Source organism: Schistocerca serialis, chromosome 2, assembly GCF_023864345.2.
Source record: "Schistocerca serialis cubense isolate TAMUIC-IGC-003099 chromosome 2, iqSchSeri2.2, whole genome shotgun sequence".
In the NCBI taxonomy this organism is placed as follows: Eukaryota; Metazoa; Arthropoda; class Insecta; order Orthoptera; family Acrididae; genus Schistocerca; species Schistocerca serialis.
The window spans coordinates 246,679,326-246,703,239 of record NC_064639.1 but is presented as its reverse complement, the minus strand read 5'-3'; the positions used below and the strand labels follow the sequence as shown (position 1 = coordinate 246,703,239).

At 38.7% G+C, this 23,914-nt stretch overlaps 1 protein-coding gene across 1 annotated transcript in view; it reads right to left on the bottom strand.

Annotated features, from left to right (window-relative positions):
* LOC126456992 (kinetochore protein NDC80 homolog) overlaps nt 1–23,914 on the bottom strand; it is a 165,046-nt gene that overhangs the window by 61,058 nt on the left and 80,074 nt on the right. Inside the window, exons 8-9 of the mRNA XM_050092955.1 lie at nt 17,845–17,957; nt 11,484–11,616 (exon numbers count right to left, since the gene is read on the bottom strand). Of these exons, the coding sequence (XP_049948912.1) occupies nt 11,484–11,616; nt 17,845–17,957 (246 nt within the window). The remainder of the gene's footprint in view (nt 1–11,483; nt 11,617–17,844; nt 17,958–23,914) is intronic.

Here is a 23,914-nt window from a genome sequence, read left to right as displayed (position 1 = left end):
ATAAGGGACCTGAGGTCTGGGTACCATTTTTCTTATTTGAATAGACTTCTACCCCTCACTATCAGTGTGAGTAAGTTAGCACTAGTCACAATCTGTTAGCATAATTTACAGAAGCAGTCTGCAGTGGCTTGTTCTACCTGTTAATAAAATGGCATGATTCAGTACCTGAAGGTACTCCTTCATGACAGGACTTTGACAACATACTGAATGAATAAATTAATGAATTAATAGTTATTACTGTAACCTGTAAACATAGATAAGTGAGTTTGAAAACAATTTAGATGCCACAGAACACATTTAAAATAACTGGTTTGTTTTATGGTGATTGTTCTGTGGAGTTGAATGTGACTGCAATGAAAGAATCAAGAACCGTGGAAACAGCCACATAGAAAAATAAATAAATAAAAATTGAAAGATGGAGGTATGAACACCAAGACAATTGAAAGTGGTACAGGAGTATGTAACTTCCGTTCTAGCTCACAGGGCCTGACTGAGAGCAGCTGGGTGGGTGCAGGCACAGAGTGAGCAGGGGTGGACAAATGGCTGATGCAAGGCTCCACTGCTCGAGCTTAGGTGGACAAGCAAGTGATGCGTGCACAGAATCCATGAAATTGGGATGCCTGGAGAGTTATGTACACCACCTGTGCCTGGCTGTGGGTGAGCTGAAGGGCAGTCGCAGGCATCCATGCCCGATGGGGTAGCATTGGAGCAGCCTGGCCTGGTGATTGGACATGACAACCATGTCCAAACAACCAGTAGAAAGGAATTTGAAGCTAAAAATGCATAGACAGTAGAACAATGACAGACCGGATGAAGTTTTGGGAAGATAAGAAGAACAGGAAGACTAAAGCTAACTAGTGATTCTACATTCTCTTTTAAGGGTCAAACAAATGATGATGATAATAATAATGGAAATGTTTGCTCAGTTCAAGAAATGAATGAGAAATTCAGATAATAACAAAAATGCACATTACGCGCCGGTGTATAAGACCATTCAAAGTATGATGAAAGGAAAGACACTAGGAGATGATGGCATTTCAAAAGAAATGACCGAAACAGGAGCAAAGTATTATAAAATGAACATATACAATTAATTACAGAATGTCTGTAGAGGAAGACAAATCCTAAAAATTCGAACAATGTCATAACTACTCTACTTCCCAAGAATGGAGACAAGCCATAAGAAACTGGCTCAATCAGTTTTCTCTAGAAAGTGCAAAAGAAATTTACTACAGCTGTCACCAACCACAAATATTTACAAACTGTATTTCTTTGAAGGGAAGCATACCTTTATAACAGAGTAGTATGAATTATCTCTTTGTCTGGGATTTATATATATTTTTGTCAGATTTTGATTCAGTTTCAATAAAATCTATACTAATAACTTTTGGGAAACAATGTATTGATTTAAACCTACACTGGCATATTGAAGAACTTACGACCGTTCATATAGCATAACAAACAGCATGTCAGCTTGTGAGACAGAAATGAGTCAGAACCAGATCAAAACTATGCAACAACTAAGGCTAGGTACACCTGCCAGCCTGAGTGTGGGTTTTAGATGGTTTCCTCACTGTCGTTTAGGAACATTCTGGGCTATTCGATACACAAACAGTTAAAACACGATAAGACACAGAACGAAGTTTTCATTACTGACAGACAGATGGTGCATGTAACTTCCCTCCCTTAAGTTATCTTTAAGACTGTGGGATCACGAAGAAGAAAAGTCTGCCATATCATGAAACACAGACCCTGCACTAGATGGATAAACACTAGGGAAAAGAAAGAAGAAATGCATACTGAAGAATTTATATGGATCTGTTACTGTTGTCATTGAAGTGAGCACTTTGAAGCCATAAGAAACTGGCTCAATCAGTTTTCTCTAGAAAGTGCAAAAGAAATTTACTACAGCTGTCACCAACCACAAATATTTACAAACTGTATTTCTTTGAAGGGAAGCATACCTTTATAACAGAGTAGTATGAATTATCTCTTTGTCTGGGATTTATATATATTTTTGTCAGATTTTGATTCAGTTTCAATAAAATTGGAATTGAAAGAAGAAGTACACAATGACTTCCCATATCACAAAAATTATTCGCTGGAGCTCTAGAAGATATTTCAGATTCTTAAACTGGTAAAATGAAAAATAATGTGTCAATGGAACACATCATGACTATTTATGTTCTCCAAAGTGAATTCATGAAATGTAAATCACTTTTTGAAATGCTCACTTCACTAACTAGACACAGCAATAGGAACAGTTTCTCAGGTACTTGAGGCAAGAATAGATGCAGTTAGCCTGCACAAGCATTACCTGACCAATTTTCAAACCCCATCTCACCACTTCTAGAGTTATTGTCCGCCCCGGTAGCTGAGTGGTCAGCGTGACAGACTGTCAATCCTAAGGGCCCGGGTTCGATTCCCGGCTGGGTCGGAAATTTTCTCCGCTCAGGGACTGGGTGTTGTGTTGTCCTAATCATCATCATTTCATCCCCATCGACGCGCAGGTCGCCGAAGTGGCGTCAAATCAAAAGACCTGCACCAGGCGAAAGGTCTACCCGACGGGAGGCCCTAGCCACACGACATTTCCATTTTTGCCAGGTTTACACACTTTTCCAGGTATATATGAACCCACCCAATTAGAAAATTTAAACTGTCTGCTCATACGACTACTGAGGATACTGCTCATGCATTACTCAATTTTAAACAAAACTTGTCGCAAGCCAAAAAGGATAAAACCTGTTGCACAACAACAGTTAAGAGTTTTGATGACGACATGCTGTTGGATGAATGGAAGATCATGGCGATCATTTGGAGGAAGCATTCACTATGCTCATGGAATTGGACCAAAATACAGTATGTCATGATCTATCAGGTGGACACTATAGTTACAACACCATCATATTTTAGGAATAAATCGAAAATGCTAAAACTTCATCCTCGAGGTGACAGGTATGTTGTTGTAGACCTGAGTTCAATGACAAGTTTGAAGCAGCTCCCCAAACTAGACTATTCTGTACAAGTATCTTCATAGTTACTGCAGCCTACAATCACTTAAGCTTGCTCGATTTAGTCCAGTGCTGATGTTCCCTCCTCGATTTCCCATCGACAAATTAACTATTCATCAATGCCTCGGGGTGTGTCCCATCAACCCAACCCTTCTTTTGGTCTAGTTGTGCCATTATGCTCTTTTTCTCTTCAATCTGATTCAGTACCTCTTAATTGCTTGATCTACCATGGAAATAGTCACCACTCTTTTGCAGCACCACAATTCGAAGCTTACGTTCTCCATGACTATACCGCTTTTCATCCACTTCCACTTTAGACTACCGCCCATGTAAACACCTTCATAAGAGACTCCCTAATACTTTAAATTTATACCCATGTTAAACAAATTCTTCTCTTTCAGACATGTTTTTCTTGCTTATGACAGCTTGAATTTATTTCCTCTTTACATAGGCCACTCTCAGTTATTTTGCTGGTGCATAGCATCTACTACTTTAGTGTCTCATTTTTTTGAACCTAACACCTTCAGCATCACCCGATTTAATTCGATCACACTCCATTACCCCGTGTTAGTTTCATTGATATTCACCTTGCAAGCCCTTTGCAATATGCTATCCATTCTGTTCAACTGTTCTTCCAAGTCCTGTCCAGTCTCTCACTGTATTAGAATATTTTCAGCACATCTTAAAGCTGTTATTTCAGCTCCTTGAATTTTAATTCTCTTTCCGAAGTTCTCTTTTCTTTCCTTTACTGCTTATTCCATTTACATATTGAATACTGTGGGGGATAAGCTACAACTCTGTTTCGCACCCTTTCAAATCAACCAGTATTTTCACTTTTGATGTGTATGATTCTTTACTGGCAAATATTATGAGAAAATGAGCATAATATCATGTATGAGTAGAAAATATAGATGTCGAATATAGGAAAATGCAGTCTGGTTCCTATACCAACTACACACAAACTTTTAACAACTTTATTTAATCCTTACTAACTACAGAATTTGAAAGACTGTATTTCAGTCAATATTGTCATAAGCTTTTTCTACTCTACAAATGCTATAAGGTGTGTTCATCTTTCTTCGGTGTCTTCCAAAAGACGGCCAGTGCTGCCTTGGCTGTTCCCCATTTCCCTGGAAAACAAACTGATCTTCCTCAAAGACAGATTCCACCAGTTGTACTTTTCTTCTGTAGGGAATGTTTGGTATTATTTTAAAAATCATATCCGATTAAACCGATGGATTGGTAACACCCACATCTGTCAGCTGCTGCCATCCTGGTTATTGGTATCATTATATTTTTCTTTGAGCGAGTGTATTTCACGTGTATTAGTTGTCCAGTAAATAAAATGGAATGGCTATGGGATGGTTTGTTTCCTACTTGCACTATTGCATCCCCAATCTCATTTTCATCCACTCTCTCTTCCCTTTCCCTAACACAGTCATCAAGTTTCTTTCATTTATTACTGGCTTTTCATTTGAAGTTTTTACTCCAAAGCTTTCTTTAATTTTCCTATATTCGACATCTATATTTTCTACTCGTACATGATATTATGGTCATTTTCTGATAATATTTGCAAGCAAAGAATCATACACATCAAAAGCGAAAATAGTTCACAAGGCTATCTCAGTTTATTTATTTTGTTTTGGTTCTGTTACACCTTATGCATATATATAGGACAAATCAATAGAAAATATAAAGATACATATATGTAATAATATTACAAAAATTTATCTCAAATGATTGCTGTGGATGAACAGAAAGTGACTATAAATATACACTATGTTATCAAAAGTATCCAGACACTTGACTGAAAATGACTTTCAAGTTCTTGGTGCCCTCCATTGGTAATACTGGAATTCAATATGGTGTTGGTCCACACTTAGCCTTGATGACAGCTTCCACTCTCGCATGCATACGTTCAATCAGGTGCTGGAAGGTTTCTTGGGGAATGGCAGCCCATTCTTCATGGAGTGCTGCACTGATGAGAGGTATCGATGTCGGTTGGTGATACCTGGCACGAAGTCAGCATTCCAAAACATCCAAAGGTGTTGTATAGGATTCAGGTCAGGACTCTGTGCAGGCCAGTCCATTACAGGGGTGTTGCTGTTGTGTAACCACTCCGCCACAGGCCGTGCATTATGAACAGCTGCTCGATCGTGTTGAAAGATGCAATCATCATCCCTGAATTGCTCTTCAACAGTGGAAAGCAAGTAGTTGCTTAAAACATCAACAGAGGCCTGTGCTGTGATAGTGCCATGCAAAACAACAAGGGGTGCGAGCCCTCTTCACGAAAACAGGCTACACCATAACACCACTTCCTCCGAATTTTACTGTTGGCACTACACACACACACACACACACACACACACACACACACACTGGCAGATGACTTTCCTCTGTGATGGATAGATGTCTGCGTATTACACATTACGACCCTCTTCAACTCTCGGCGGTCTCTGTCAGTCAACAGACAAGGTCAGCCTGTACGCTTTTGTGCTGTATGTGTCCCTTCGTATTTCCACTTCACTATCACATCCAAAACAGTGGACCTAGGGATGTTTAGGAGTGTGGAAATCTCTTTTAAGACGTATGACATAAGTGACACCCAATCGACTGACCACATTCGAAGTCCATGAGTTTCGTGGAGCACCCCATTCTGCTTTCTCACGATGTCTAATGACTACTGAGGTTGCTGATATGAAGTATCTGGCAGTAGGTGGCAGCACAATGCACCTAATATGAAAAACATATGTTTTTGGTGGTATCCAGATACTTTTGTTCACATAGTGTATGCAACTATGTTAATGGAATTTGTCACATATAAGATTAATGTAATTTATTATACACAATCACCACATAAACTACTGTGTTAGACAGCACATATGTATGACAGTGAGAACGCAATTTTCCATACACATTATGTACTGTATGTCTGCTTTTCAAATTTCAGACACTTAAAAGAGCAGTTAGCATATTAAACTAAATACATATTTTTACTGTTTACAATAAAGTCAAGGTCAGATAATATGATTGAATTTGTATTATAAAATCACGCTTCAGTCGATGATGAATTCTTTTACATTGTAAAAACTATAGTCCATCAGAAATGACCTTTCTTAATAAGGTTTGCTTTCTTTACAAACAGGATGTCGCTAAGAAGGTGATTCTATAATTGTGTTCCAGTATGAAAGACCTTCTTCCGATAGGTAGGTGTTCTGGCATGAGAGACACAAATATTAATTCAGTTTCTTGTTATACGATTTTGCACAGAGCTGTTTTGCTGATGCATTGGAGGTTCTGAAATATTTTCTTGAAAGGACTATTGTTTCGAGTATATACAGGTATGGAAGGTTCAGTCTCTTTATTGTAGGGAAACTAGGACAACGGAAGTCTTGTCTTTGTGTGTTGCATATGACTGAGAACTGATTTATGAATATGGTTCAGCTGTAGAATGCATTTCCACAGCATATTATTCTATATTTGACTGACAGCTGGAAATGTGCATGATATTCTTGTACTATCATTTCTGTGTTACATCTGGCATTCAGTATCCTTAGCATATAAAATATAGATGTAAGAACTTTAATGCTTACATTCCACTTTAGATTGCTCTGCAGACATATTCTTTGGAATTTCACATCAACAAATTTTAAATTTTGTTATTTATTTTTAATGTGTTAATTTTGTTGTTTTTGCTAGATGAAATGAAACTTCACGGCTACAGTTTTTCATCTTTTATTATAGATTTATTACTTTCAGACCTGTGTGTTAGTTCCATCAATTGTGCATCTGTTGATAACTGAAGGTCTTTCTGGTCAAACTATGTAATCTAAATACTGGTGCCATCTGCAAACAAAGTTTTCTGTTTGGCATGAACTGTGACATTTGTATCATCTATATGACAGCTTGGTGCATAAGTCCGTAGCATTTTTGTTTTGCATGTTGGTGTTCTGCTTGCTATGGGTTTATTTAGTCATTTTTTCTTTGTAGTTCACGTTGCTATTTGAGTTTACATATTGTCACATGGAGATAGTAAGTGGAACTGTGGACATTAGAAAATGGAATGCCAACTGGAGAAATTGCAAGGTTTCCGACATAATCTTCTGTTTGAGTTCAATAGTGGGGTCACAGCAGCAGAGGCAGCCAGAAACATTTTGCGTCATGTATGGGGATAACGCCACTGGACAGAGCATGGCAAGAAAATAGTTTTCTCATTTTAAAGAGGATAATTTTGACAGTAATGACTCCACATTCCGGACGACCTTTGTGGTTTGATGAACATTGTTTAAATGCATTCATCCACAATGATCCAGCACTGCATACTCGAGAACTGGCAAATGTGATCAACTGCCATCATTCCACCACTGAGCAACATTTGTATGCAATGGGGAAAGATTCAAAACTTTGTTTTATGGGTGCAGGATTCTCTATGGCAAAATCACAAAAATCAGTGGGTGGCTATATCTACATCTCTGCTTGCTCATCTTCAATTGGCTTGTGTACAACACTGACCATTCCTATCATGTATTGTTGCTTATGATGAGAAACAGCGTCAAACACAAGGAAAAGAAAAGAAGGTTGATCTCAAACAAAACAAAAACTCCCCGTACAAAGATCTGCATGCACTCACAAAAGATAATGTTATGCATCTGGTGGGACAGTGATGGCGTGGTATACTATGAACTAGTTCCCAGAGGTGTATCCATCACTGCTGACATTTATTGTCAACAACTGAGACACCTTGCAGACACAATCCAAGAACAATGACCAGGAAGAAAACATGAAGTGATGCTACATCACGATGAAGCCTGTCCACATTCTGCCAGACAAAAAACACTATACAGGAATTGGGTTGGAAGTCATTCCACACATATCTCATTCACCTCATCTTGCACCCTCAAATTTTCACCTTTACGGTTCTCTATCAAACAACCTTCAAGGAACTTCCTTCCCAGTTGAAAATGAACTCCTAACATGTTTCAATGAGATCTTTGCCTCAAAACCACGTGATTTCTACAGTCACAGAATTGAAAATTTACCCCAAGGTTGGCAGATTGTTGTAAATAGTGAAGGGGAATGTATTATTGATGACTAAAGTCTCTGTTATGTGTAATCTGTTATGTTCATTAAACTTTGAAAAAATGCTGTCAACATTTGCACCAGCCCAATACAAGAGAAACAGGATTGGAGCTAATGTTGACTCTTGTAACACATCAAATTTGAGTACAGTTTTCTTTACAAGCTTACAATTACTAAAATGCTTCCAGTGGTTATTTGTTTAAGAACAACTTTTTGTTGTTCATTATTAAGATATGATTGCCTGAAAACATGCTGATGAGTTGACAGCAATGAGTTTTTGTTTATAAGTTCTAGTAGCCTATAACAGAAGAGCTTCTCAAGGATATTTGAGGAGCCACTGAGCTGATGTACACCATTTCTGACCACCTTTTCATGCAAGAGAGTGACCTTCACAGCCTTTAGAAGACTTGGAAACGTACATGTGGAAAACTAGTAATTAATAATATGCTTTATAAGTTCCACAGTATAATGACCTGTTTAGTTTATAATATAGTCTGGATCATCATCAAAACCACATTTAAGTTTTGTTAATGAGCTCATTAGCAACATGAACTCATCGTCTGACCTATTTCAGAAACACAAACCCTCTGGGAGGCGGGTTTGCAGTTTTCAGTGTGGTGCATAGTACGATTTTGAAAGCTGTTAAGAATAAGATCATTTGCTATTTTGCTAAAGTGGTCATTATAAATATTAGCTACTGAGTGGATAACAGATACTAAAGCATTTTTCTACTTTTAGGATAATAGTTTTCACCACTGGCTTTGAGCTAGTTTCATATTTGATGATGATCTGTGTGGCTCATGTTTTTTTTTTAAATTATATTTGCAGACTTATTCAAATGGTACATGCGGATCACATTCAAGATGTAAATTCAATGTCTTAGAACTTAAGATGGGAGGAATTAGTCTACATCCATTAGCACTTTGGAAAACAACGGTATCAATGTAGAGAATATCTTCTCATGAAATTGGTACTCTGTGCCTCAAAATTTTTGAGATTGGACCTAACTAATAACATGATATACTAATTATACTATTATGCTCCAGACTGCCTTGAAGAACCAAACATACCTGTTAACTAAAGCAACACTTCTACTGATGGGCTATTACCACATAAATGCAGCCAAATTACAAATCTTTTTTTATTTAGCAATACAGTGCTTCGTAAAGAGAACCCTGTGCATACAGTCAACCTGGATACTGTGCAGACATTTCACGCCACAAACATCCGAAAAAAGATTTGGACATCTCTGACTGGCCACCAGACTTACCAGGTTCTTGTCCAACTCAACAACATATGGAAATTCAATGTTATGGAAGCATCACAACAGGGATGATGGGAGGAAATCATAGGAATGGTCAAATGTACCCAACAGAAGGTTCTGGGATGGTCACAGCTTAAACAGGACTGTCTAATTATAATCAGTACAGATGTCATTATAAATGGAAGTCTGAATTTGGTAGAGAAGATAAAAAAGCTGACAAGGATAACAAGGATTCAGTTTTGATAAACTGTAAGTCAGTGAAGTGAAATGGAAAGAAGATAAGGATTCATTATGAATAAGAAGGCAGAGCAGAGTAGGGGAACAGAACGCTATAGGTAGGAAAGGAACCAAAAAGGGATAAACAAGAGAATATGGGCTTGGTAGTAGAAACGAGAGCAAATAAAGACTCCTGGAGTTTTGTAATAAATTTCAAGTAGTAATAGCAAATACACTGTTCAAGAAACACAAGAGAAAGTGGTATAGTTCTAAAAGACACGGCGATATGGGAGGATATCAATTGGATTAAATCATAGTGTGATGAAGACTCTGAAATCAAGTACTGGGTTGTACTAATTAGTGGATGAGGGACTAAACTATGAGCTCATTGGTCTCTCAATCCTTTGTATGTCAAGTTCCCAGAGAGAAAGGACACAAAAGAAAAATCCTGATGAACCTGACTGTATCCGAGAATCAAGAAAATCAAGAGATAGAAGCTAATAGAAATGAGAGAGGGGTAAATGGGTGCCCCACCCAGAAAGCTGCTGGAGGCTCCCATGCAATGGGAGATGCACTCTCTGCTGCTGACCATTGCTAGTTGTCTTCTGGGAATAGAGGCTGTCGAAGCAACACGGACAAGTTGATACAGTTTCAAAACAGAGAACAATGATGATGAAACAGTAAACCAAGAACAGATGTAAAAGAATCATAAGAATTAAAAGGATGATGGGAAGGGCAGGAACAAGGCCAGACCACTGAGCAAGGGCAGCTGTGCCCCCCCCCCCCCATTTATCCATAAAACAAATTGGTATTTGTAGCTACTTCAGCATAAACCTGAGTGGAAAAAGAAATTACACTGCAATTTTCTGAAAAACTGACATAATGAGAGCACGGCTGTGTGAAAATAGAGGTGGATTCTTAGACAAAATACAAATAGCCACCATATACTAAGTTCATACTTATAACATTATACTATTTATATGTAAACAAGCTGTCACTATGTCCAACTCAGAATCCACTGAAACAATATTTATCAAACAATGGTAAGTCCACAATGGAATAACAGCAGCAGTCTTTTTGTTATGTATTTCTGCTGCCCTATGTCTCCGCTAAATTGTTTTAACAATACTTATGTTCTATAAGAATACAAGCTGAAGTGGCAAATGGGCCATTCATTTGCAGACTACAAATTATGGGACACAACAGCTGGGCTACTCTTACCTACAGGAGGTGAACTTTTTAGTACTGCCAGCACATCTTGGTCTTTGTCTCCCTTCTGTCCTCAGCACGTGACTCGTGCACATCGTGGTGTCTGTGTGACTTGTCCATTCTTTTTAACTTCCCCAGCCTCTACCTCTCTCGTACCAGCGGACGGTACTAATAATTCCAAAAGCTAGGAAGTTGTGCATACTTAAAAACAATTTCTGGTTTTGGTTGATTCTATTGCTAAAATTACATTATTGCAACTCACTACAGTGTATTAGAGAAAAAGTAAAAAATTAAGCAATGAATGGAATGAACGTCAATGAGGGCGAAATTCCAGTACTGTCGGTACACATTTCAAAGTGAAAATATTAATTCTAACTTTTGGAACTAATGGTTCCTTCCTCAGAAAGGACAGAGGAATGCATTGGGGCAAGTTGGAAAGGAGTGGCAAGTCACTCAGAGGTAGCCAACTGTTGTGAGGACAAGACAACATACAGTTTTTGTGTTCCTCAAGGGATGTTGAATACACAAATGAACATAACCTATATGAAACCAACGTAATGTAATGCTATGTTATGTTGGTAACATTATACTAAAGTGGCAGTTGACAGTATGAAGTTATCTTTTTGTTGTATGATTAACACAGCTAATATGCCCTCTTATTAGTCTCACTACAGCGACCTATAAAAATAATGTATTCTACTTACCGAGCAAATGTAATTTATTTTCTCTCTCTTCAATTTGCCTTTCCCTTTCTTTTTTTACATTTTGCAGTTTGTTTACTTCCAACTGTACCATTTCCTCATCGTTACATAACCCATTCTTCTTGGTTTGTAACATCTAGAATAAAATTTTGTGATGTAAAAGAATTTTCAAAAGGTTGAAACATTCACCACAAAGTGTCTATGAAGTTAACAATGCAACAAAATATGTTACTACTTACAAAGAAACACATTCAAATTTACTTATAAAGAAAGTTCACTAAATCAGAATGCTACAATTCAGCATGACATAACTGCTAAAAAGTAGAATGAAGTATTCTTTAACTCAGAACTTTGTGTAAATAGATCAATATTGAACACAGACATTCTGTGCAAAATAAGATGGTTCATTTCATATAAAACCTCCAAAGGATTACAATATATTTCTAATCTGAGTTTAAAAAAGTGGTCTTATATAAAAAGGGTAGTTCACCTCACTTACTTTTAGCTCTCCATCATTCTGAGAATGTTGCAGTGGTGTACATTTAATGACAAGTCTGGAGATACTTTTCATTGTATCTTACTACTATTATTTTTATTATTAGTACAGCAATTAAGTGCTTACTAGTTACACACGAAGTTTAGTGACAGATGATACTGGCAAACTGAAGCATTGAGTTAGGCTGAAACGCTCAGTTTAAAATTGCATTTTGAGTTCTGGTATAGGAAAACAGCCCTGACTTGTCAGGAACTTTTACCTTTCATAAAGAGATGACAAAAGTTCTTTACTGATGCAACTATCCTACGCAGTCATTCGATATATATATTGCATAGTTCATAACCTATTCGAACCACAGCTTTAGTCCTTCCATCTACAAGATGGTGATATGGGTCCTTATATAAGAGAAAATGCTATGCAATTGTCTTTACATGTGCCAGACTGTTGAACACAATTTAAAGTCAATAATAACAATAACCACCACCACCACCACCACCACCAAAGAGTCCTCGTAACAACTACAAAAATAATAAAAAGGGCAGTGAAAAAAAAATGTGTGTGTGTTTGTGTGTGTGTGTGTGTGTGTGTGTGTGTGTGTGTGTGTGTGTGCGCGCGCGCGCGCGCGCGCGAGCATGTGCATGCATGTGCGCGCGCACACGTGTGTGGCCAGGGTACATACAATATTCTATGTATCAGTCGTGTAAAGAAAAGAAAAATTACAACAGATATCATAATATTATTATTTTCCAACATTAATTTTTGTCAGTATGCCATATCTCCTGTACTACTTAATCAAAATTAATGATTGAGACATCACTTTCATTGGCCACTAATGATGAAAAATACACAAATAGTTGAAATTTATAAGAACAGTGTAGAGGATGACATCCAATGACAATCTAGTTTTACTATATGCACAACAGTGGTTGGAGTTTTCTACTTTCTTTAAGCAAGCGTAATGTACTGCACGAATAAACTGTATTAAATCATGATTCACCATCATAGTAAATACTGTTTACTTCTAAAATGTATACATTTAACTTTTAATTCGTCATTACCTTACAACATTTGCAACGTTACATTACACACACACACACACACACACACACACACACACACCCACACACACCCATGCCCGAGGGAGGATTCGAACCTCTGCCGGGACCAGCCGCACAGTCCAGGACAGCAGCGCCTTAGACCGCTCAGCTAATCCCGCGCGGCCGTCACATTACACCCTTTCTATGTCAATACCATTAATCTGCATCGCCAGCAAAGGTAAAATAAATTTTTGCACGTGGAATATTTATTTCTTATAAATTTTAGGGCTCCATACCTCAGTTGGCACAAATAGAACTCTTATAGGATCACTTTGTTGTCCGTCTGCCTGTCTTCTCTGGAAATGATAGACATATCACATTGAAATTTATGCCACACATGATGGTCTATGGTCCCTTGGCAGTATAATAAACATTGTAAGCAAAAGGTATGGTCATTTGTGTCACATAGTTTGAAACGTGTCAGCTCATTTGTCTAAACCTGTAAGGTGCTTATAGTTGACCTAGAATCATGAAATTTGGCAAGAAGCAAGATTTCACAGTACAAGTACAGGAAAAAAATCTGAAAATTGTTAATTTGTAATTATATCACACAAAGAAGATGTCTTATGTCGTATGTTATCCAATGTCAAACTTGAGATTAAAACAATCAGTAGTCATTTAAGAAAAGTCATTTCTTGCCTGATGTTTGACTTTTACCATTGTACCCCAGTCATCCTGAATGGGAGAACTGCTGATTATTATAATAATGGTCACCTGCCTCCTGCATGACTTTATGAGGCAATTATATTATCAACATTAAAATAGTCTCAAAAATTTTGAATGCCTGGGATATATATCTTACCAGTATCAATGTCTATAATAGATGAAAATGGTTGAGATTCTCTATTTCCTGAATAGATGAACTCTGTGTGTGTGTGTGTGTGTGTGTGTGTGTAAAGATGAGGTGACTTACCGAACAAAAGCGCTGGCAGGTCGATAGACACACAAACAAACACAAACATATGTCTGCTTGTGTCTGTATGTGTGGATGGATATGTGCGTGTGTGCGTGTGTATACCTGTCCCTTTTTTCCCTCTAAGGTAAGTCTTTCCGCTCCCGGGATTGGAATGACTCCTTACCCTCTCCCTTAAAACCCACTTCCTTTCGTCTTCCCCTCTCCTTCCCTCTTTCCTGATGAGGCAACAGTTTGTTGCGAAAGCTTGAATTTTGTGTGTATGTTTGTGTGTCTATCGACCTGCCAGCGCTTTTGTTCGGTAAGTCACCTCATCTTTGTTTTTATATATAATTTTTCCCACGTGGAATGTTTCCTTCCATTATATATATATATATATATATATATATATATATATATATATATATATATATATATATATATATATATATATATATATAAAACAAAGATGATGTGACTCACCGAACGAAAGCGCTGGCAGATCGATAGACACACAAACAAACACAAACATACACACAAAATTCTAGCTTTCACAACAAACGGTTGCTTCGTCAGGAAAGAGGGAAGGAGAGGGAAAGACGAAAGGAAGAAAGGAAGTGGGTTTTAAGGGAGAGGGTAAGGAGTCATTCCAATCCCGGGAGCGGAAAGACTTACCTTAGGGGGAAAAAAGGACGGGAAAACAGAAAGAGAAAATAAGACGACAGAAAAGAAGACATATAATTAAGTTTATATGGAATCCTCAGGACACGAGTCCTCCTCATTCCTGGCCAATTTTATTTCTTTAAAAAGGGAGCATGTCAAATGTTTGCTAACTTTTTTTCTTTTGTATTTCAGGCTTCCATAACGAAATGAGACAACATGCAGACTGAGAGGGAGACCTCCAACTAGAGTCTGTTCCAAAACAACGGAACGTGTCACACACTACAGAAAATAGAAATATGAGACAAAGTGATGAATGAAGACAATTCAGCAAGATAGCAAGCTAAGTGCAATTGCAGACAAGACCAATTCAATTCAATTCTCAGTGGCAACAATAGTGCAAGACGACTTTTTGCTGCCAACTTCCCTACTTCTCCATCAAAATATCCGTGCCAAAAACATATTGTTCTGTCCCTCTTTCCCCTAAAGACAATGAAGTGTAAACACACTGTGTTGGCAATGTGGATCAAACGTGCGTACATTGCTCTACAAGGTTGTTTGCAATGGAGTTCAGTGACAATTTCATTACTATGTGTTACCACAAGGGAAAGGTTAACTTAGCACCCATTTTAGTTTGTGAAGGACTTCAAAACCTCATAGAGCAGAACACTGACTACAATAAGAACTACCTAGCAGCTATTAGACAATTTAATAATGCTCTGGTATTTGCATCAGTTCAATTTAACTTGGCTCATCTTTCTGGCAGTGGTCCATTCTGTTTTAAAATACATGGGCAGGTGTACTGTAGGGAAGGAAGTTTGCAACCTCCTGTGGGAGTCGGTTATACACATAAGAATAATCTACTTAATGATTTAAAGGCATTTTCTTTCCTTCAAAGATGTCCATTACTCAGGAACACATTTTCAACAACTTGCCAGCAACCATAAAAGTGATGTTACAAAAAGTGCTACTCAGGAGGACCCTGAGGAAATTGCTGGTACCAGACTGCTGCTACATCATCAAATCTCTTCAATCTGATTAATGTATATGACATGAACAGGGACCAGAAAATTTTGCATTTGCAATTAATGCTAATTCTGCATTACCAAATGAATGCTATTTCATAACAAACTGTCTCCAGATGAACTATTTTGTAAGATATAGTTTGTAATATCTTCATTTTCTGCATGGAAATACTTAAAAGTTAGCAATTTTTGGTTACTGATTTTGGGACATCTGGTGAACTGCAATTTGGAAGGATAATGTAAATAATGTGTTTGCAAAATAAAAATGCAATGACGTACGTGTGTGCTCAATGCTCTGGAGTCATGTCAAATGCAGGCAGTCTAACAGTTTCTATAAGAAACAACGTACAATGTAATGTAGGGCTCATTTGTGGGACACAGCATTTTGGAACAAAGAAACTCGTACGTCTGTCTGCCAGCTAAAGTTCAAAGGTTGGTGTTTCAACTGTAGTTCTGTCAAATACCAACAGAGGTCAGGCCTGAAACATAGCTCATTTACAACTTGGGTACTATGCAACTGAGTGCTGTTACAGAATGCTGCGTGTTGTGTGTAGCTCATTGTTCTTCTTTGTTTTGGAATGGGTGAAGAGATTAATACTGACCCATCATGGAGTTCCAATTATGACCATGAACACCAGAAGGGATTGGTGATCCCTGTTGCCAAAGATCAGTTCTGCTCTCCCAGAGAGACAAGACATGGCTGCCCGGAGAGAGGGAGGTGGGTCTTTTTTCTCCACATCCCTACTCTCCTGCCTGGCAGTCTTAATTATAGTTTGTTTAATAGCCATGACTGCCAGTTTATGGTGTCCACACTCTGCCCTACAGTAACCAGAAAACCAAACCTGTCAACATATTTAGACCACACGAGAAGTCTTTTCCCAACATACAAATAGGGTAATTTTCAATTCTACTTCTACATTAAGTGCCTTGTTGGTTCTGTCTGCAGTGCTGTCAAGTATAGGTTGGACATACATGAATTCCAACAGAGGATGACATCAATATTCTATTGATTTTGTAATTATAAACTGGCTTGGAAAAGTAAAATAATGTCAAGAAACACTTTAAATCAGAGAACCATTCTGTTCACTGGTGGAAAAATGCTGCTGTTTCCCTGCAGAAACAGTAATTTATTGGATATTAAATTGAGCCAAAAGTAGTAACAAGAAAAAACAATTTCTGGGAAAACACTGTTTTCAGTTGCTCCCCAACCACAAATTTTCTTTAACAGTCAGTTTCAAAGCACTAAGGCTTCATCTTCAGGCATGCAGTGTGGAAAAAATTTTAAATTTGTACCACCACTCATATAAAAATATTTGATGCAAATTTCGTCAATTTTGGATGCTACATTTTCAGGTGGCTAAACATTAGAAAGACATACTCATTTCACATCTAAATAGAATTGGCAGTACATCTCGAATTTAATCACCAGTTTCAGATGCTCAATAGTTGCCTCTAATCATTTGGTAGTCCTTAATTGTACAGATAAAAAATCTACTCACAAATTGGTGACAGAACACACACATAAAAGACTGTTGCGATTGGCAAGCTTTTGGAGCCAGCAGCTCCTTCTGTTGAAGGGGAAGGAAGAAGGGTGAAGGAAAACGAGTAGAGAGGTCTAGGAAAAGGGCTAGGTTTTGGGAAAGTCACCCAGAACCGTAGGTCAGGGGAGACTTACACTAAGTCTCTCCTGACCTACAGTTCTGGGTGCCTTTTCCAAAATCTAGCCCTTTTCCTAGACCTCTCCAGTGAATCTGAGTATATAGTCAGAAATTTCTATCCACTATCTCTCATGTGGGACAAATGATTATTTAAGATAGATAAAAGGGAAAAAAACCATGATACATCATACTATTTTAAAACAATAGTAATCATGAGCAAAGAAAGTAATCTTAAACTGTTAAAAAAGTTAGTGTGATGAATGGACGTGCTGTTCACTGTGGGGGAAAGAGGTGGAAACATGGCAAGTTCCAGTGCTTTCACAGCAAACAATTTTCCTGTGTATTAGAGGCAAGGAGAAACACGAAAGAGCTGATACAATATGCCATATCATGCTAAATAGACAAAAAATTCACTAGTTGCAACTATCATGCTGTAAATAAATACTGTGAGCATGTGTTAAATATGTATATTTTACTTGCATGAAATTGCACAATTTTATAAGGAAAATATCTTATAAAATAGTGTCCAAGAGTACCTGCACTACTTCTTCTAAGTTTGAGCAATTATTCTTGTCCAGCTCCATTTCCAAGATTTTTATCTCTTCTTCCAAAGCATTCAAATCTTCCTCATCAACAGGATGTAGTTTTTCTGCAACAAAAATTTTAAAAGGTCTACATGAACTTTAAAAGATGGGGACAAAGGCAAGAACTACAATTTTCATTTTTATGGCATAATAACAATAATAATATAATCCAATTAAGTGAATAAAAATGATCAGTATTTTGATCAGATTTAGAAAATTTAAAAATTTGACTGCATGTGAAGAGATTTGAACCTATGACCTTCCCCATGTCAGGTCTACATGCTAACCACTACGCTATGATATCACACTGCAGAGAGTTGTGTTATGACTCTGGCAACCATGTCGGCTTCCTGCTGTGTCATGCATGCTTACCTAATGTAAACCAATCTCTGTGATTGTAATAACTGTGTGGTGCTGTATCGGGTCTTGGGCAGAAGTATCCATTAATATCATCTTTTGAGTGTGTGTGTGTGTGTGTGTGTGTGTGTGTGTTTTTCTTCATCTACATAAAAGCAAAAAATCTATACACAAAGTAATTTATGATAAAAACATAAAATAATTACGATGTATATAACGTATATAATGTATACTTAGTAACGACTTAATGCCTATTGTGACAATGAAGCATGGCTTCAGAAACAGAAGCAAGTGAAATACTTAAGTTGCTAAAGCAACAACTAGCTGATAGTACAAAATGTTAATGAAAGTATTAATCCAAAATTAGAAGAAACTAGTGTCCACATAACAGCAGATTTAAATGATGACCTGAAAGAAAATAATGACAATGACAAAACATTATTTGCCACTTTAAACACTAAATTCAATACTGAGCACAAATTTTGAAATGTTATCTTCGACCTTACAGAGCTCAGGCGTATCTATTAAAACCTTAACAGACAAACTGGATATTATAAATACTACAATAGAAGATGTTTTAGATGTTATGTTTAATGCAAAACATGATAGCACACAAGAAACTATTATTAGTAATGTAACTGAAGCAACAAAAGTGACTTCACAGCTCAAATAACACAGCAAGGAAGAAAGTTAACAGATAAAATCAAACAATGGAAAATCCAGCACACACACACACACACACACACACACACACACACACACACACACAAAGTGCGCACTTGGAAATGCAACTCACACACATGCACATGTCCGTAGTCTCTGGCAGCTGAAGCCAGTCTATGAGCAGCAGCAGCGCATGATGGGAGACGCAACTGGATGGGAGTAAGGAGGAGGCTGGGGCAGGGAGGGAAGGGGATAGCAGGGTAGGGTTGGCGGTCAGTAAGCGCTGCTGGGGAGCATGCGGGGACAAGGTGGAGAGGGGGTAGGGCACCTAGGTGCAGTTGGGAGGTTAGACAGAGAGGGGAGAGGTGGGGTAGTGGAAAGCAAGAGAAGTAAGAAGACTGGGTGCATTGGTGGAATAGAGGCCTGTGTAGTGTTGGAATGGGAACAGGGAAGGGGATAGATGTGTGTGGACAATAACTAACGAAGTTTGAGGCCAGGAGGGTTATAGGAAAGTAGGATATATTGCAGGAGAGTTCCCACCTGTCCAGTTCAGAAAAGCTGGTGTTGGTGAGAAGGATCCATATGGCACAGGCTGTGATGCAGTCGTTGAAATGAAGAACATCATGTTGTACAGCGTGCTCAGCAGCAGGGTGGTCCAGTTGTTTGTTGGCCACAGTTAGCCACGCCCACATAGAATGCAGCACAGTGGTTCCATCTTAGCTTTTAGATCACAAGACTGGTTTGACAGGTAACCCTGCCTCTGATGGGATAGGTGATGTTTGTGACCTGACTGGAGTAGGAGATGGTGAGAGGATGTATGGGCAGGTCTTGCATCTAATCTATTCTAGGGATATGAGATATGAGGTAAGGTGTTGGGAGCAGTGGTTGTGTAGGGATGGGCGAAGATATTGTGGAGGTTCGGTGGGTGACAGAATACAACTGAGTGAAAGAGGGGAGGGGGGGGGGGGAAGGGGCAGGGTAGTGGGTAGAACATTTCTCATTCCAGGGCACGATGAGAGGTACATGAAACCCTGGTGCAAAATATAATTCAGTTGCTCCAGTCCTGGGTGGTACTCAGTTACAAGTGAATGACAGGACTTTGGGAGGTGGTGCATGACTGGTAAGATAAGGCACGTGAGATTTGTTTTTGTACAAGGTTCAGAGGATAATTACAGTCTATAAAGGCCTCAGCGAGACCCTCGGTGTATTTTGAGAGGTACCACCCATTGCTGGCAATTGGTAGGTTTGATATGGACAGAGGTACTGATGTAGCCATCTTTTATGTAGTTGTCAACATCTAGGAAGATGGTTTATTGGGTTGAGTAGGACAGGTGAAGGGAATGGGGGAGAAAGTGTTGAGGTTCTGGAGGAATGTGGATAGGGTGTCCTCACCTTTGATCCAGATCACGAAGATGTCACCAATGAATCCGACCCTGTGAGGGTTTTAGGATTCTGGCTGTTTAGGAAGGATTCCTCTAGATGGCCCATGAATAAGTTTGCATATGACGATGTCATGTGAGTGCTCACAGCAGTACCCTGGATTTGTTTGTAGATAATACCTTCAAAAGAGAAGTAATTGTGGGTGAGGATATAGTTGGTCATGGCAACTAGGAAGGAGGTTGTTAATGTGGAATCTGTCAGGCGTTGGGAAAGGTAGTATTCAATAGCGATAAGGCCATGGGGATTAGGAATGTTTGAGTAAAGGGAGGTGGCGTCAATAGTGATGAGCAGGGCACTGTGTAGTAAAGGGATAGGAACTGTGGAGAGTCAGTGGAGGAAATGGTTGGTATCTTTTAGATAGAAGGGTAGGTTGCAGGTAATAGGCTGAAGGTGTTGTCTACTAGAGATGAGATTCTCTCAGTAGGGGTACAGAACCGGCCACAATGGGCATCCTGGGTGGCTTCAGCCTATTAACCGCAACCTACTCTCCTATATAAAAGATACCAACCATTTCCTCCATTGACTCTCCACATTTCCTGTTACCTTACCACATGGTGCCCTGCTCGTCACAATTGATGCCAGTTTACCCAGAACCATGGATCAGGGGAGACTTACCGTATGGGATGGGAAGGAAAGCTTTCCTTCTCATCCTGTACGGTAAGTCTCCCCTGACCCGTCGTTCAGGGTGACTTTCCCAAAATTTAACCCTTTTTCTAGACCTCTCAAGACCTTTTCCTTCACCCTTCTTTCTTCCCCTTCAATCCTTCTGCCTGAAGGAGGAGCTACTGGCTCCAAAAGCTTGCCAGCCACAACTGTCTTTTGGGTGTGTGTTCTGCTGCCACTTGGTGAGTAGACTTTTTTATCTTCTTCTTCATCTTGGACAGTTTCCAGCCTCTGGCCAGGTCTATATGGAACACAGGCCTCTCCATCGTCTTCTGTCTTACCACCATCTCTCCGTCTTCAGCTTGGTCCAGTCTTCCCCTTTCTTCTGGACACATTCCTCTATTCCTTTCAGCCACCTGTCTCTCAGTCTTCCTCTTGGTCTCTTTCCTTCCAGTTTCATCTCATGTATCCCCCTGGGTATCCTCTTCTCCTCCATTCTCTTAACATTCCATACCATCTCAGCCTTGATTTCTCTATCACCTTCTGTAATGGTTCCACCTTCATTAACTCTCTGATCCTCTCATTTCTTAACCTGTCTATCTTTGTCACTTCAATACTGTTTCTCAAGAATTTCATCTCACTAGCTTGTACTTTGCTTTTCTCTCTTCCTTTCATAATCCAGGTTTCTGATGCCGATGTCAGCATCGGGGCATAGTATGACCGGTATATAACCTTTTTACTGATTTGGGGTACATCCATGCTCCATATCAGGCTTCTGATACTCTTCCGAAATGCTTCTGCTTTTCTCCCCTGCTCGTTTATTTCTCTGTCTTCCTAGGTACTTGAAACTCTCCTCTCTCATCAATTGTTCCCCACCATTTGTTATTCCAGTTGTTCCTCTCTCCTCCTTTCTTGTTGTGATAATCATCTCACTTTTTCTTACACTAAATTTCATCCCATATTCTTGTACTATTCATTCCCATACGCCCAACTGCTCTTGTACTTCCTCCTCTTTATCAGATCATCTGCAAACACCATAGCTTTCATCTTCCTTTCACCAGTTACTTGTGCTACTGTACTCATTATATCATCCATCACTACAATGAAGAGTAATAGTGAAAGTGCACTTCCATGCCTCAAGCCATTCTTCTGTTCTCTGCAAGCTGATCTCTCTCCTCCAAATTTCACAGAGCTCACACTTCCATGGTACATTTCCCTTATCCTTCCAAATAATCTGTTTTGCTACTCCTCTATTCTCCAGGGCTTTCCACACTTTGCTTCTATGTACACTATCATACGTTTTTTCAATGTCCAGGAAGGTCATTTATCTATCCAATTAAATAATTTTATCAATAATTGATGGTTTTCCTTGTTGGATTACAGTTAATAGCATTCATAAACAATGGATATGGACGTTTTGGAGTTCTTAAGTGTATAGCACATATGAAGAAATTTTATTAATTTAAAGATTTGAGTAAAAAAGTCACAGAAGATACAAGCTTGCCAGACCTGTCAGAAAGTAAGAGAGGATAATAAGGGTATAGGTTATACTATGTATCCTCTTATACCGAAAGGATTGCATGATTTAACAGCATCAGATTTTTGCAGGCCTTTGTCAACCAGTAGAAGAGGAGTAGAGGAAGTGTTGATTGTTGTTCCAAATATGTAACTTTATATCCAATCAAACACGCCAACACCAATATAGCAATTCACTTTATACATAATTATTTTACTGATGTAGGGAAACCTAAGAGACTTTTAACCGGTAATGGCCCGCAATTTGTGAGCCATAACATTAAAGAATTCCTAGAATAGGAAGAAATATGCCATATAAACACATCTAAATATTACATTTGTGAATGTCTCATAAAAGAAATTGGTTGGTTATGCAGGCCATACTGTTCAAACAGATATACAACCTGGGCACAGAAAATACCAGAGTTTGAAGTAATACTTAATGAACTTCCACATTTATCGGCTGTTTTATCTCCCGTCAAAACACTGTAAGGTAAATTCATAGACGAGCCACTGTTGAAATTCTTTAAATGGCCATACAATGATGATAATGTACATGGAGACAACTTAGAATATGTTGTAAAAGAAAATTTACAATGAGCAGCAGATAAACGGCTGTGTAAATATAATGAAAAAGCTACGACACCTACCTTTGATATGATAGCAGGTCAGCAACTGGAAGTAGTTAATTCCATAAATTATCTGGGAGTAGCCATTAGGAGTGATTTAAAATGGAATGACCATATAAAATTAATCGTCAGTAAAGCAGATGCCAGACAGATTCATTGGAAGAATCCTAAACAAATGCAGTCCGAAAACAAAGGAAGTAGGTTGCAGTACACTTGTTTGCCCACTGCTTGAATACCGCTCACTGGTGTGGGATCCATACCAGATAGGGTTGATGGAAGAGAGAGAGAAGATCCAGCGGAGAGCAGCACACTTCGTCACAGGATCATTTAGTAATCGCAAAAGCGTTACGGAGATGATAGATAAACGCCAGTGGAAGACTCTGCAACAGAGATGCTCAGTAGCTGGGTACGGGCTTTTGTTGAAGTTCCAAGAACACCTTCACCAAGGAGTCAAGCAGTATATTGCTCCCTCCTATATATATCTCGCGAAGAGACCATGAGGATAAAATCAGAGAGATTAGAGCCCACACAGAGGCATACCGACAATCTTTGTTTCCATGAACAATACGAGACTGGAATAGAAGGGAGAACCAATAGAGGTACTCAAGGTACCTTCCACCACACACCGCCAAGGTGGCTTGTGGAGTATGGATGTAGATGTAGAAAGACTTGATGCTAATTAAGGAAGTGCACCATAGCTCAAATTTGAAGATAGAAACAAATAAATTATTCCCTCGATATAGCGGTCATTACAAAGTTTTAAATGTACCACATCCTAAAGCAATTTTCTTGGCTGATCCAGAAACCGGTCAAGG